At 35.0% G+C, this 14,641-nt stretch overlaps 1 protein-coding gene across 1 annotated transcript; it reads left to right on the forward strand.

Annotated features, from left to right (window-relative positions):
* The first annotated feature begins 8,713 nt into the window (after positions 1-8,713).
* Positions 8,714-10,213, forward strand: LOC106386658 (actin-depolymerizing factor 5). Its single transcript, XM_013826480.3, has 3 exons — positions 8,714-8,906; positions 8,992-9,251; positions 9,811-10,213. Exons 1-3 carry the CDS (start codon positions 8,886-8,888, stop codon positions 9,959-9,961), a joined length of 432 nt encoding a protein of 143 aa, XP_013681934.1. The 5' UTR covers positions 8,714-8,885; the 3' UTR covers positions 9,962-10,213.
* Positions 10,214-14,641: the final 4,428 nt, after the last annotated feature.

Genomic DNA, 14,641 nt, shown 5'->3' on the forward strand with positions numbered 1-14,641 from the left:
TAGAACATGTTGAAGCCTTAATCTCCCCTTTAGAGAACGGTTCCTCTAATATCTTCACTTCTTCCCGTGAAAATCCAGCAAAGCCTTGCTGAGGAAGCTTCGTCGTATCAAGGTTCAGGTCCTCCGTTGAGTACAATCTCTTGTAGTAACTTATTGCTAGCTTCTCTAGCTGTTCCGGTTGATCTATCCATTGGCCATTCTCATCTTTCAACATCTCAATCTTATTCCTCTTACGCCTTACAATTGTACTCGTATGATAGTACTTTGTATTACGGTCCCCAAGTACCACCCATTTCTCACGTGACTTCTGGTACCATAAAACTTCCTCTTGCTCAAGGACAATATCAAGTTCCTTTTGAAGAACCGACTCCCTTAGTAATAGATCAGTCCTCGGTGTCTGTTCCAACTTCTCCTGAATCTCCTTGATCTCTCCTAGGAGCGTCTCCTTACGTTGCGCAACATTCCCAAAAATCTCCTTGTTCCACTTCCTTAGCTTCTCTCTCAAGATCTCCAAAGCAGCCGGCGTGCTTAACTCCCCATTCCAAGATGCAGAAAGTAGCTCTTTGAACCCTTCGTGCTTAAGCCACGCAGCCTCAAATCTAAAGGGCCTTCTTCTCGGGTCTCCCCTTTTCTCTGGTTCCAGCTGCACATAGATGGGTGTATGATCCGATGCTAGGAACGGAAGATGCGACACCACCGCTTCCTGCCATCTTACACGCGCCTGAGCGTTGCATAGAATCCTATCTAACCGCTTGGCCACAAAATTCTGCGACTCCTTTCCTCTTCTCCATGTGAATGTGTTCCCTTTAAAACCCATATCCACCAAAGCTAACTCATTTATCCAATTCCCAAAAGCCAGTGAGTCTGGTGAGAGTCTACCATTCCCTCCTGTTCTCTCATCTAACCTCAAAATCGTATTAAAGTCTCCACCAATCAACACTGGCTCATCGATATTTTCCAACACCCGTTTTAACTGTCCCCACAGGCCACTCCTGCGACTGACTGTAGGTGCAGCATAAACCGCAACAATATGCATAACCTCCATCCCAATTACTACCTTAGCATGCACGAACTGGTCTGACGCTTCCACCACCGTAATCACACCAGCTTGCTCCCTCCACAAGATCCAAATACCACCACTCTGCCCAATAGCATCAACACGATATGAGTGATCAAACCCCAAATTCTGACAAATTCTCATCGCTCTATTCCCTCCAGCATGGGTCTCAAATAGCGCAAGAAAGTCCGTATCAAATTTCTTTAAAATGTAACGAATAGATCTTCTGAAGTTGGGTTTATTCGCCCCCCGGCAATTCCAAAATAAACAATTCATCATTCTTGTAAGCTCAAGGTAACCACGAATTACCGGGGCAATCTGTCATGCAAGAGACAGAATCCTACCATCTCCTTGCAAGTCCGTCTGTACATCAGCCTCTCCCTGGTCCGTCGCACTGATATTACTTTCCATCTGGTCCTCCACCTCCTCATCTCTTAACCTCAACGGTTTTTCTATAACTCTGGCAACCTCCATATTGTCTCGGAACTCACCATTCGATCTTCCCGCAACCGAGCTTTCCACTCGCAACCTCTTCCCCGACTCTGAGAGGCTAATCTCCCCCTTCGTTGGACCAAAAACCAAACCTCTAACGGGCCTATTAGGTAACTGCTTAGGCCTTCCTCTTACTCCTTCGCTCAACTTCTTATTATGACCCCCCCATCTCTCCTTCCTCACCCCTGTCGAGATGGTTAGTTCACTCTTTTTTCCTCCAAAGATTAATGTTTCCTTCTCCAGCAAGGTTCCCTTACCCTGCTTCTGCTGAATATTTGTATTTTGATTCTCCTTATTCCCCTCACCAGCCACTTCCTCATTAATTGATTCCTCCATATTCGTAAAATTGGTCATTTTAACTCTTGCCGACTTCTATAGACACAGAATTGCTAATGTGGTTTTCAGAGTCTTAAACTCTTAATTGAGTCTGCATTTTGATGACAAAAAAATTTCTTGCCGACTAGTTTGAAAATACAAATATGTGTGGAGGATATTTGAGATCATTTCTAAATATACTTACTGCCTATCTTTTTACACTACAAGAAAACATATTTTTTACGAGGGTAATATTCGTTGCAAATTCGTCGTAAACGGGGTTTTACGACGAATTAACATCGAAATACGTTTTGTTGTAAAACGTCCATCGTAACAGAGATTTCGTCGTAAACGACTTGTTATATTTACGACGAAAATAATTCCTCGTAAAGCGCAGGACAAGGTTTCGTCGTAAACGAGACGTAACTTTTCGTGGTAAACTCCACGTAACTCTTTCGATGTAAAGCAGACGTAAATATTTTCGTTGTAAAGAACACGTAAACCTTTCGATGTAAAACCCTCGTAAATCTTTCGACGTTAATCACTTGTAAAAATTTACATGAAGTTTACATCGATTCTTATTATTAATATATATATTGAAGTTATTTTGAATTTATTTAATATTCAGAATTTAAAATAATTTAAATTTTAAAACGAAATATGAAAATGAAAAACATATTTAAAAAAAAAGCATTTAAAAGTCATACAATAATATTTAAATTCATAATACAAATAGAAATATAAAAAAAACTACATATTCTCGAAGTAGTCGGTGGGGTTGCTCGGCTGTTGACGGATTGGATCAGACTCTTGGGGATCTTGTACTGGCAACCCAAGAGCGGCTCGTCTCTCACTCAACATTCTCTGCATAATCGGGCTTCCCACGGCCATCACGTCTAGCAAATCCTCAAGAGAGTCTAAACGAACCTGCTGGCTATCCATTCGAGCTTTCATCTGAGCAGTCTCTTCATCCCGTCTCGAAGTGTATGACGAAGTTGTCCTTGCAACTTTGTTAACAGAGCTTATACCGACTATCCGTCTTTTCTTTTTAGGAGCCACCTATAAAATCAAAACATATATTAATATAGTTAATTATGTTAAAATATTAAAAATAATGTAAACAAAAATTTTAAGTTGTACTTCTTCGAAGATTCTGTCGGCCTCTTCGGTGGATAATGTGACGGGTAATCCATCGGGAGACTCATGGGTTAGTTGCGTCTCCCGTTCTTCAATCCAAGCAGCCACTGCTTGGAAGAGTTTCTCAGATGCAGGATCCACAAAAACTCCATCGGATGTGGCGTGAGTCATCTTGAATAGGTCAAACAGAGATGGTAAGACTCCCGTCTTCTGGAACTACAAAAAAAATTAAATTAAATATTAAAAATTATATTAATTGAATATTTTAAAATATATATTTAAAACAAAACTTACAGCTTCTAGACGGACTCCTTCGTGAGGTTTTTGTCCGGTTCTGTAAAGCATGGGCAAATGACCATCTTTATCCTTCGTCCTTCGAGAAGCCGAGCACGAATTGGCCTTTTGATCGAAGATGGGTGCTCCCAATAGGCGATGAGGCCATCCCACACATCCTTCGTGAGCTCAGTGGGCTTTCCCTCATACCCGTAGATCTCTCACTTGTCCTTCCAATCGGAGACTGTGTTGCAGAGGTGGATCTTTGCCTTTGCAATGAATTCCGCCTTCACCCTTTTGGTGATTCCCAAAGACCAATGCCACTTTTGCTGAAACACAAAAATTTTGAAAAAATTACAATTAATTAAAAATATTAAATATATATATATATATTTAAAAGTGAAAATTTAATTAAATTTAAAAATCTTACCGCAAAACATTTAAACCACGTGATCTTAACGTGATTTGGTGTCTTGCTCCAGTTCGGATATGCCCCGTCGTAGTAACCCTTATTCGTCGCTAAAACGCTCCGGCTAACACGATTGTTAGCCCCAAACCTGAAAAAAACAATTTAACCGTTAGAAAATAAAAATAATTTAAATTTTAATGTAATAAAAATTAATAACTTACCAATAAGTTCCTCGGGGTCTATCGGGGTCTAGAACATCCAAACCCTCTCGTCCAGGCTGGGCAAGCAAATCCTCCACCGTATATCTCGCGAATGGAGCATATGAAGGCACACGCAAATCCGGATGAACTGCACCTTCTGGGACAGGCTGAGGTGCAGCCGCTGAGGAGGAGGTGGAGGCATCTGCGATGGAAGAGGAGGACTCGAAAAAATTCTCTGAGAAGTCTGAGAGTCTGGAACTGCATCGGAAGGCAATGGACCGGAAAAAGATGTACCGGAACCATCGCCAAACAACTGGGCATAAGTAGGTGCTGCTGGTTTCCTTCTAGGAGCCATCTAAAAAAAAAAAAAATTTAATCAATTACGACGACATAATTAAAAAAATTATTCCGTTACCTAACTAATCACCTAAACTATAGTATCCGTCATCTAACTAATCACTTAAACTAATTACCTAACTAATCACCTAAACTAATTACCTAACTAATTAATCACCTAAACTAACTTTAAAAAAAAATAGAAGAGGAAAGGGTACCACATCCTTTGGTACGGTACGCTATTCCTCCCACGGCCTTGCGGTTTGAATCGTGGTTTTTTGCAGAATCGACACTCTTCTAACTTGTCATCTTCTTTCCAGTAGATCATGTAGTTGTCGATGCAAACATCAATCATCTCCGAAGGTAACCCAGGACTATAAACCAATTTCTGAATCTCATAATAAGATTCAGCAGACACGTTGTCTTCTGGCAAATACTCTTTAAAGAACTCCGCCCATGCATCCATGCAATTCTCAGGTAAATTATGATCCGTTTTAATATTCATCATTCTAGCTACTAGAGACAATTTAGAGAGACCTTCTCTACAACTAGTGTAGATTGGTTGATTTGCAGCATCTAGTATTTTATAAAACCTTTTTGCATCCAAATTAGGTTCTTCTACATTTCCAGTTTCATCAGCTATTGTTGTAGTTGTTTCTAAAAATGCATCACTAATCATATCTTGAACCCTATCATGATCTACCATCTGCTCCTGATCTTGATGATAATTATATTCATTATGCAAATGATTCGGTTCTTCACTATGATGAGCATCCTCAAAATTATTATTACTACTACTAGCTTCATTTTCCCCATAACTCTCTCCATGTTGATACCAAATGTAGTACTGTGGTGTAAATCTTCTGTTTACTAAATGCTTCCATACAGTTTCACTACGTGCATATTTTGAATTCTTGCATTTCCGACAGGGGCAGAACATCTTACCGCTTTCCTGCGTGATCGGTGTGCAGCCCGCCTGGTGCATGAATGTCTCTACCCGACTCAGAAATGCGTTCGTCACCCTCCCGTCGGAATCTTTGTGCAAATACATCCAACTCCGTAACTCGTAAATACTACCGCCACCGGCCATTTTTTTCTTAGATTTTTTTTTGAAATCTTTTTTTTCTGATTTTATTTTTCCGTTTGTGTGTTGTGAGGAAGAGAGTTGTGGGAAATGACATATATATAGAGAAATTTTTGAGTTGGGTAGTTGAAATATAACAACGATTTTACAAGGAATCTTTTACATGGATTTTACATGGTTTTAACATGATATTTAAAATGACTTTACGACGAAATTAGGTAAATTAAAGCACATTGAATACACGTTTTCACCTAAATATAACGGTAACATGTTTCGTTGTAATGTCGATATAACGGTTACGACGTATTTCTCATTCCACGTACTTTCGTCTTAAACGTACATTGATTTTACGACAAAATTTGGTCTCCTCGTAACTGCGTTGTAAACACCATGTAAATTTACGAGGAAAGATTTTCGTCGTAAATGGTCGTTGTTATGGAAACGTTTTTTTGTAGTGTTATATACAGAAAAACAATTATATATATACATATTATAAACTTGTTCTACCCAAATCACTCTTAACAGAAAACAAAATTAAATACCATTTTCAACCGAAATCGTAGTAGACTTTCTTATCAATTTGATTAGAACTTTCTGAAACCAACAAAGTCTAAACACTGGAGAGGCAAAGGCAAGCCGACCTCACGTGGCCATATATTTCCTTCACACCTAACGTTGGAATTTAGTGTTTGGTATTTTGGAATGATCTGTTACGTCCCCACATATGGTACGTTTGATTGAACCCACACACACAGCCGAACATTAGTTCAGAGTATACGCACACTGGCATACCAATATACACAGAATTATATATATTTATGTATGAAATTACCACACACACACACACACACATATGAAGAAATACGAATGTTGTGAAGTTTCCCACACGTTGTACCATACATGCATTGGACAATTCCATGGGAAGACTCGAACATTTTCAGGAAAAAAAGATACTGGAATTGGTATAGTGGCCTTCAACGTATCCTTGGGATGTATTAATATCAAATATTTAACTCTTTATGCCCTGGGCTACACACGTGCCTACGTACCGATAGATCTTGAGATGGTATCTACAAAATTTATAACATAATAATTTTGATTAACATAACATTCAAAGGATAGAATTGTAAACAATAAAAATATTGATTTAAAATTAACTTTCGATACTGTGATCCAAAAATAGAATAAGACTGATAATATGTAAATAACAACATATTTACTTTTGAATCGATCTTTTAGAAAACTTTAATATGAGATCTAGTCTCAATCCTTAGCTTACACGTAAAGGGTCACTTGAGTTTTGAGTAACACGAAACTGCAGAGATCGAAGAAATTGTGGGTGTTGGGTTACTTTATCCACTACTACTATTCTTTGGGACCACTCTCTCCATTCCTAGCGCCACAACTATTTTTCTGTATATATTAATTGCATATAGGCATTTTGACCCATTTCCCTGATCCCTATACTTTTTGTTTCTTTCTATTAACATGATGCGTTTCGTCGTTGCTCAACCCTAATCATAGTGGTGAAGACACTACCGACGAGAATGTTTTCTAAAGTATAGCTTTAAAGAAAGAATGTTTTACACCGATCATAAATGTATAACTAGAATTTGACCAGCGCGTCCGCGCGGATGTATTTTAAAAAAATATGTTTCTATTTGTTTTTCAAATCATATAAGGGCTAGATAAAATACCCGAATCTAAAGAACCAAACCGATCTCGATCCGAAAAAGTAGTACCAAACCCAAACCGAAATTGATTAAATATCTGAATTATTCAAAATTTTGTATTTGGAGAACCAAATCCGATCTGAAGCGAAGTATTCCGAGTACCCGGATGTATCCGAAATAGATTTATAGATTTATATATATTAACTATTTTTATATTTAATATATATAAAAACATCTAGAATATATATATGATACTTTTAAGCTGGTTTAAATACTTGAAAATATATACAAATAACCAATAGTAAATATATAAAATATTAAAAGTATACTTAAAACACCAAAATATTTAAAATAATTATTGATTCTCTATCCAAATATTTGAACTAAGATAATTTATATGTTAAGTTTAGGTATTCTGACATACGTTATTCAAATTTATATTTAATATATTATTTTGTTTATAGTTTTTGAGAAATTTAAAGTATATAAATATATAATGAATTTTAAAATTTTAAAAGTAATTTAAATGGGTTATCCGAACTCGAACGAAACCCGCAAAAATCCGAAGTGAACCCGAACTGAAATTTAGAAATATTAGAATAAGGCTAAAATCTTTGACCCCGGAAACCCGAAACCCAAACAGACCTGAACCGAACCCGATTAGGTAGCAGATAGATAGTTTCTCATAATATAATAGACTTCCAAATTTTCTTAAAAATATAAGTCCACTACTTTTTTTTCTCTTAATATAATATTATCCATGTTTCCAAACAAACATATTTTTAAAACTACAATCTATGTTTCCAAACAAACCTCCTTTTTAAAACTGCAATCCATATTTTCAAACAAACTTTTTTTAAACTACAATCTATGTTTCCAAACAAATTTTTTTAAAAAATTGCTATACATGTTTCCAAATAAATCTAATTTGTACTTGAGTTTTAATAAGATAGATATAGCTCTTTATCCAAAAAAAAAGAAAAATAAATGAATAATATATGATATATTGTTTCACATGCATAACAAAAGTGAAATTTTTGACTATTTCTGTTTCGTTTTCCATAATTTTCTTTCGGCATATATCCGAACCAGCCATTTGAAATACCACGTTTAAAAATAATTCTCCTAAATTCTTACTTGCCATCTTTTGTTTTTGGTCAACCCAGAAGCGTGCTTAATGTGTTACCAAAAAGGTTTTTGCCTTGGGCCTCCAAAATATATAGACATTTTATGGCTCTTATTAAAAGTTTGGGTTAGGTTAGTGGTTTTACTAAACACACTGTATTATCATCTGAAGTTGGAAGCCCAAAAGTTGCATTTATTTTCTTTTATCAGAAAAGATTATTTTTGTTTTATTGTATAGCTAATTATAAATTATAGACTTGCGAGCTTCTCTTAAGTAATCTTTGCTAACTTAAATCATAGTAGTGCTGATTGTTTTATAGTTGTGCTAATTTTCTTTAATTATATGATATATTTTTATCAAAAAATTTTTTCGTTAAAAGACTGTATTTTTATATTTGTCTCAAGCCTCTGTAAATCTTCGCACGACACTGGATCATATATATTTTTATCAAACTTTTTTTTCATATATATTTGCACTGAGCATGATTAACACAGGGTTTTTAGATGGTGTTCTAAGCAGAATATAAGAAACTGTCTCTTAATTTTTAACTAAAATCCACGCTAAAATTCTATCTTTAACCATCCTCTTATATGCCCATTGCCCACGAGAAAAATTATTCGCTTCTAATTAAAAAGTTGAAGGGTAATTTTGTAATACTAGAAAACTAATGATCGCATCTGCATAGAGGTAACTTTATTATATAAAGACCTCAAAGTCATTCCGTTTTAACGGAAAAGCTCTCCACGCCAGAGAAAAAAAAGAGACCCAGGAATCTTAGCAACAATGGCGATGGCTTTCAAGATGGTAGAAGAATATATTTGTTTTTTCTTGCATCTCCTCGTAAGATTTTTCATCTGAATTTGAAACTAAATATCATCTGATTTTGCAGGCGACGACGGGGATGCGAGTGACGGAAGAGTGCACGAGCTCATTCTTGGAGATGAAATGGAAGAAAGTGCACAGATACATCGTGTTCAAGATCGATGAGAATTCCCGTAAAGTCACCGTCGACAAAGTCGGCGGCGCCGGAGAAAACTATCAAGATCTCACCGCTTCCTTACCCGTGGACGACTGTCGCTATGCCGTATTTGATTTCGACTTTGTCACGGTCGATAACTGCCGCAAGAGCAAGATCTTCTTTATCTACTGGTTAGTCGTCTTACCTCCCAGAACTACAATATTTACCTTTATACCCCTCCAGTTATAATCACTATTTAGTCCTACAGGTCGGTTTGAACGGTTGATTCAGCTCGGGTAAATACGGTTTGCACAAAGTTTTGCTCAACTGAATTAGTTTGGTTGGCTAGTTGGCCAGTTCGAATTTTTAATTAGATTTTGGTTTAATTTGGTTAAAAATTCAGATTATTTTGTTATTTCCGCTAGTTCGATTCAAAATTTTAATACAGTATGATTGTAGTCTGGTTTAGTATAAACCGGTATAATTTCATTATTATTATTTTTAAATTGAACTTTTTGACCACAAAACCTAATCAGAACTTATAAAAATCTATCGAATTGAGCCGAACTCTTAACCAAACTCTAACAGTAAACCTCAAGAATCGGCTGATTGAGTTCGGCAGGATTTGGTTAGGCCCAGTCACTGGCAATGGAAAAATAGATATTTCGTAATATATATTAACATGCACCGGCAGAAAACATTCATGTGCTGCAAGGGTGAAATTGTAATTACACTTGTTAACCGTATTAGGTCGCCGGAGGCATCAAGAATAAGGGCAAAGATCTTATACGCAACGTCGAAGGCTGGGCTAAGGAGGGTTTTGGAAGGGATTCACTATGAGCTTCAAGCTACCGATCCGACTGAGATGGGATTCGATATTATCCAAGACCGTGCCAAATAAGTTAATCAAAAGAGTATAATATAATATGATCTGACTGACCCACTTTGTCGATAATTATCATTGATCAGGTATCAATTAATGTTAATTATTGGTGGTTAGTGCTTACTTTCAGTCTCACCAACAGCACCCTTTAATTATGTATGTACTGATGTTGCTTTTTTATGTTTCATTGTTATCTCCTTTTGTCGGTTAAGCACACATGAAAAGGAGTGAATCTCTTCCAAATCTTAATAGAAACGATATATCATAATATAATTACGTTTGCTGACCAAAAAAAAATTACGTTTACATCAGTGAGATGAGGAGTCTTTTTCATAGATCTACAATAAAAAAATTTCAATAGCTGGTTCAAGACCAAATCATGGCCATATTAGTCTAATATTATTAGATGATCCATAGATTAGTCTCCTTTTAAAAAAAGACAAAATACGTACGTGACTTTTTTTATAATGTGAAGGGAATAATTATTGGGATGTTGAAAGCAGAAATAGACAACCGTACAGTTGGCAAAGCTGATAATTATAGAACAGTGATTTATGAAGAGATTAGATTGTCTACCTTTAATGGCGTTGACATTAGTCAACTTCTTTCTTTTGTTTTTCTTTTTTGTTTGGCATCTAAGGTATAATCCCTTTGATGACGTTCGTGGTACTCAAACAAAATGTGAGTTTTCTTTTTAATGACGTTTCAAAAATTTAGACGTTGGGCTAATTAATCAAATATCAAGATAGAAATTATTCCCAATGGTGTACTCAGAGATTCTCGGTAGAAATTAATCAGACATCAACTTGAAGTCGGTACATTTACAAACAATTTAAGGCCAATCTGTTGGGGATGAGTTAACTCAGATGGTCAAAGTTGTTAAGGAAATTGTGAACTAATGATAAGTTCAGGCCCAAACATGTTCTTAACATATTGCTAAGTTTTATGGATTTCTAATTTAAAACTGTCAGTAAGTGGAGTGGTTCAAGTTTCTTATATTATTTGTAGTCCATCTTTGCTTGTCATGGGCGGGATGGAGCTGATATGCCAGCCAAGACCGATTCGTGGATTTTTCCCAGGCAGCATCTGTTTTAGTCAATGTAACAAGTAACTATGTTTGTAATTGTATAAGAACCATATATCAAACCTCCACATAAAACATCAAGCCTACGTTACTTTACAAACTGGATACTCTTTTTTTTTGTCAACGCCAAACTAGATACTCTAGATCTTGATTTCTTACAGTTTCCTCCGTCTGAGACTAAGAAACCATTCGCAGATAAAGCCTTTGAATCGTTGTTTCCTTTTATGTCATGTCCCTCATGTTTATTTGCTTTACTTCTTTTTTTGTTCGTTTCACACAAGCAACTTTCTAATCGATTTATTTTTCAAAAAAAAAAAACTTTCTAATCGATTTATCATGTGTCTGTGATTGAAAATTACTTTGATGATTGTTATTTTTGTTACAGCATGGGGATTTAAATTATCATTATATATGGGATTCACACACTTGCATAGAAGGAGGACCTAGTGTGTTCCCGTTTATTATGTTCAATGCCTTATCACTCAACCATATATAATGGTTCGAAGAATCATATAAAGAAACGTTAACAAGATTATTTTAAGCAGTTTGAATCTTACTTTCTAGAGTTGGTTGGTGAATCTTTTATGAGAATTTAAATTTCGTAAGACTGAGGTTTGATATGCAATTTTGTTTCATTATCTAGTTTTGGATTGTTACAGTTATTTCGGTTTGGAACCGAACCCAAAAGTTTTCGATTCTAGAATGAATCTTCATTGAGATTACTAGAACTGGACCGAACCTTAAGTGTTCTAAAGTAGGAGTGTCAAAATGAGTTAACTCGCTCAAATTAGATCAGCTCATAGTGAGTTTGGATCTTTCATGAGTTAGCTCAGCTCAACTCTTATCAGATGAGCTTCGATATGTAAATTCAAACTCAGATCATCAAGATCATGAGCTAAATGAACTATCTCGCAATCGAATATAAAAAATTAATTAGCATAAAATAAAATATTAAAATAAATTTTATTAAGTTTTATGATATTAAAAGTATGATTTCTATATTACTTATCTGTGTTTTATAAAATTTTAATGTAAAAAAAAATATTAAGTAAGATAACTACGAGTAATTTCTAAATTGTCTCTTAGGAATATTTTTTTTACATCTAAATTTAAAGATAGATGATGAGTATGTAAAAATTTATTTTACATTTCTATATATATATCTAAATTTTTTTGGTTTTACATTTGAATTTTAGAAGATAAATATGATAATATAGAAATTATCTTATTTACATATGATATATATATATATATATAATTTTAAGTATAAATATTACTAAGATCATGAGTTGTTGGCTCATGTTCATTAAAGATTATTCATATAATTCTGATCTAATTTAAGCTCGCTCATTAAACTCATTTATTAAATAAGCCTAAAAAATATTCCCTCTGTTCCCGAAAGAATGACTTTCTAGAGTATTCACGCATATTAAGAATATAATAAATGTTTACAATTGAATTTATTATTTATTTTACTATACATTTTCCAATAAATATCAACCAATAGTATTCAACCAATTTAAATATTTTCAATTAATGTTTTTTAAAAGTATACAATTTTTCAACATTAACTACTAAAAATACTTTAAAAATTATAGAAAATATTATTTTAGAACAAAAAATAAATCTAAAAAATTCTACTTTCAGGAACTGAGGGAGAGAGTAGAATTTATGCTCATAAAAAAATTGTGATGAGCTAAGCTCATGAATTATAGCTAACTAGTATATACCCCGTGCGTACGCACGGTAATAATTTTGTTATATAACAACTTATATAAGAAACTCTATCCAAAAATAATTAAACTTATATAGATAACTTTGGCTCATCACAAGAGATTAGTCTACATAAAAAACGTATCACACATATCATTGACTAATCACAAACATATAAAAATAGTTTAATCTGTTTATAAAATTCACATTTATCTAAATTAGCTCTTTGAGTACAAATATTAGATTAAAGATTTTCTGTTTTACTTCTTTTTTTTTGCCTTTCTGTTTAACATGTGTTTTGAATAGTTCATACTTTTGTTTTAGAATTTGTGTAAGAAAGGAGGCGGCATACCTTATTGTTACTCTTGTCCTTGCATCATACCTTTATTGTTTAGAATTTAGTCATTGTTCTTGTGAAGCACCGATTTTGCCTTCTTCAACACTTATTGCTTTCTCGTCCCTAGAACCAAACATAAACCACTTATTTACCAAAAATAAAAAAAAAACACCGAAAATAGGGGAAAATGTCAAAGTATTCGTATTTCAACGGTGTCATCAATCTGTATCATGCTATATTTTACGCTTTTACCTTTTATCACAAAAAATCTTCCTATGATTTGACCATGTCTATTATTTTTTTTCTGTAACTTGACCATGTCTATCTTCCTCCTCTCTTTCTGGCATGTCTTACCCGCAAGTCTCTTTACTCAGATAAATATCCAGCAATCCATATCATTCAGAGCCACCATATCCACTCTTTCTCAATCTTCTTGGCCTTAAACTCGTTCCACCGAAGCAATATGGTTCTCCGCCCAAGATGGTGAAACTGTAAGATAAAGTCACTGAGATATGTGGTTGCTGAGAGATCCATTTACTCAGAAATCGAATTAGGAAGATGGAGCATATTTTTGTTATTGATTGATTGGAGTTTTTCTGTTGTTTATGAATCGAATATGAGAGACTCAGGAGTATAAAAAGAAGAAGATCGTGGACAATAGTGTACGTAGATCATGGGCCTTTTCTAAAAATTTTGATACGTTTTATGTTTTTTTCTAAGCTATATTGGTTCAATTTATTTATTATAATTTTGTTTGTACACATGGCAGAATTTGATTCAACAAGCGATTTGTGCTTATAAAGGATTTTGACACCGCTATTGTAAAGTAAACCCGACTTGAAATTCTATAAAACTTGAGTGGGACCTATAAAGTTAAATCTAAACGGGCACACCTAGATGCACTCCTCGCTAACCAAACTAAATTTTCAAGTACCCGAACCGAACCAGCTTTTTGATTTTAATTTAGTTTCCTTTTCCAATAACCGAACTACTATCTCGAAACCCAAATTTCCCCTTTATTTACTAGTCTTGTCTGTCCATTTTCTAACGAAAGGAGACATTTTCTAGCTCTGAGATTTTATTCTTCTTCATAAATCATCCAACCACCCGTGAACCTATAATTTCTTCGAAGTGTTCGATTCGATGAAGGCTTCTCGAGTTTTAGCGGCTGCAGCAGCGAGGGTGGGACCGGCGATGAGGAAGCAGGTGTTAACGTTGACGGACGAAGCAGCATCTAGGGTTCATCATCTCTTGCAGCAGAGGCAGAAACCTTTCCTCCGATTGGGCGTTAAAGCCAGAGGGTGCAACGTTTTATCATACACCCTTAATTACGCCGGTAAACAAACTCTTCTTGATTTTCTTGTTTTTTTTTGTCTGATTTTGGTGGAACCAAACTTATTACCAAGTTTCAATTCTTTTTTTTTGTTTTATTTACCAAGTTTCAATCTTGGTTGCTGAAAACCCAGCCTTGTATGTTTTGTTCTTATCCATGTCTTTGAAACAAGAGATATAGGACACTAGAGGCTTGGTCAAATGAGAATTAGTGAATGCTTATGTGTGTTAA

The sequence above is a fragment of the Brassica napus genome (genome assembly GCF_020379485.1).
Source record: "Brassica napus cultivar Da-Ae chromosome C3 unlocalized genomic scaffold, Da-Ae chrC03_Random_16, whole genome shotgun sequence".
In the NCBI taxonomy this organism is placed as follows: domain Eukaryota; kingdom Viridiplantae; phylum Streptophyta; class Magnoliopsida; order Brassicales; family Brassicaceae; genus Brassica; species Brassica napus.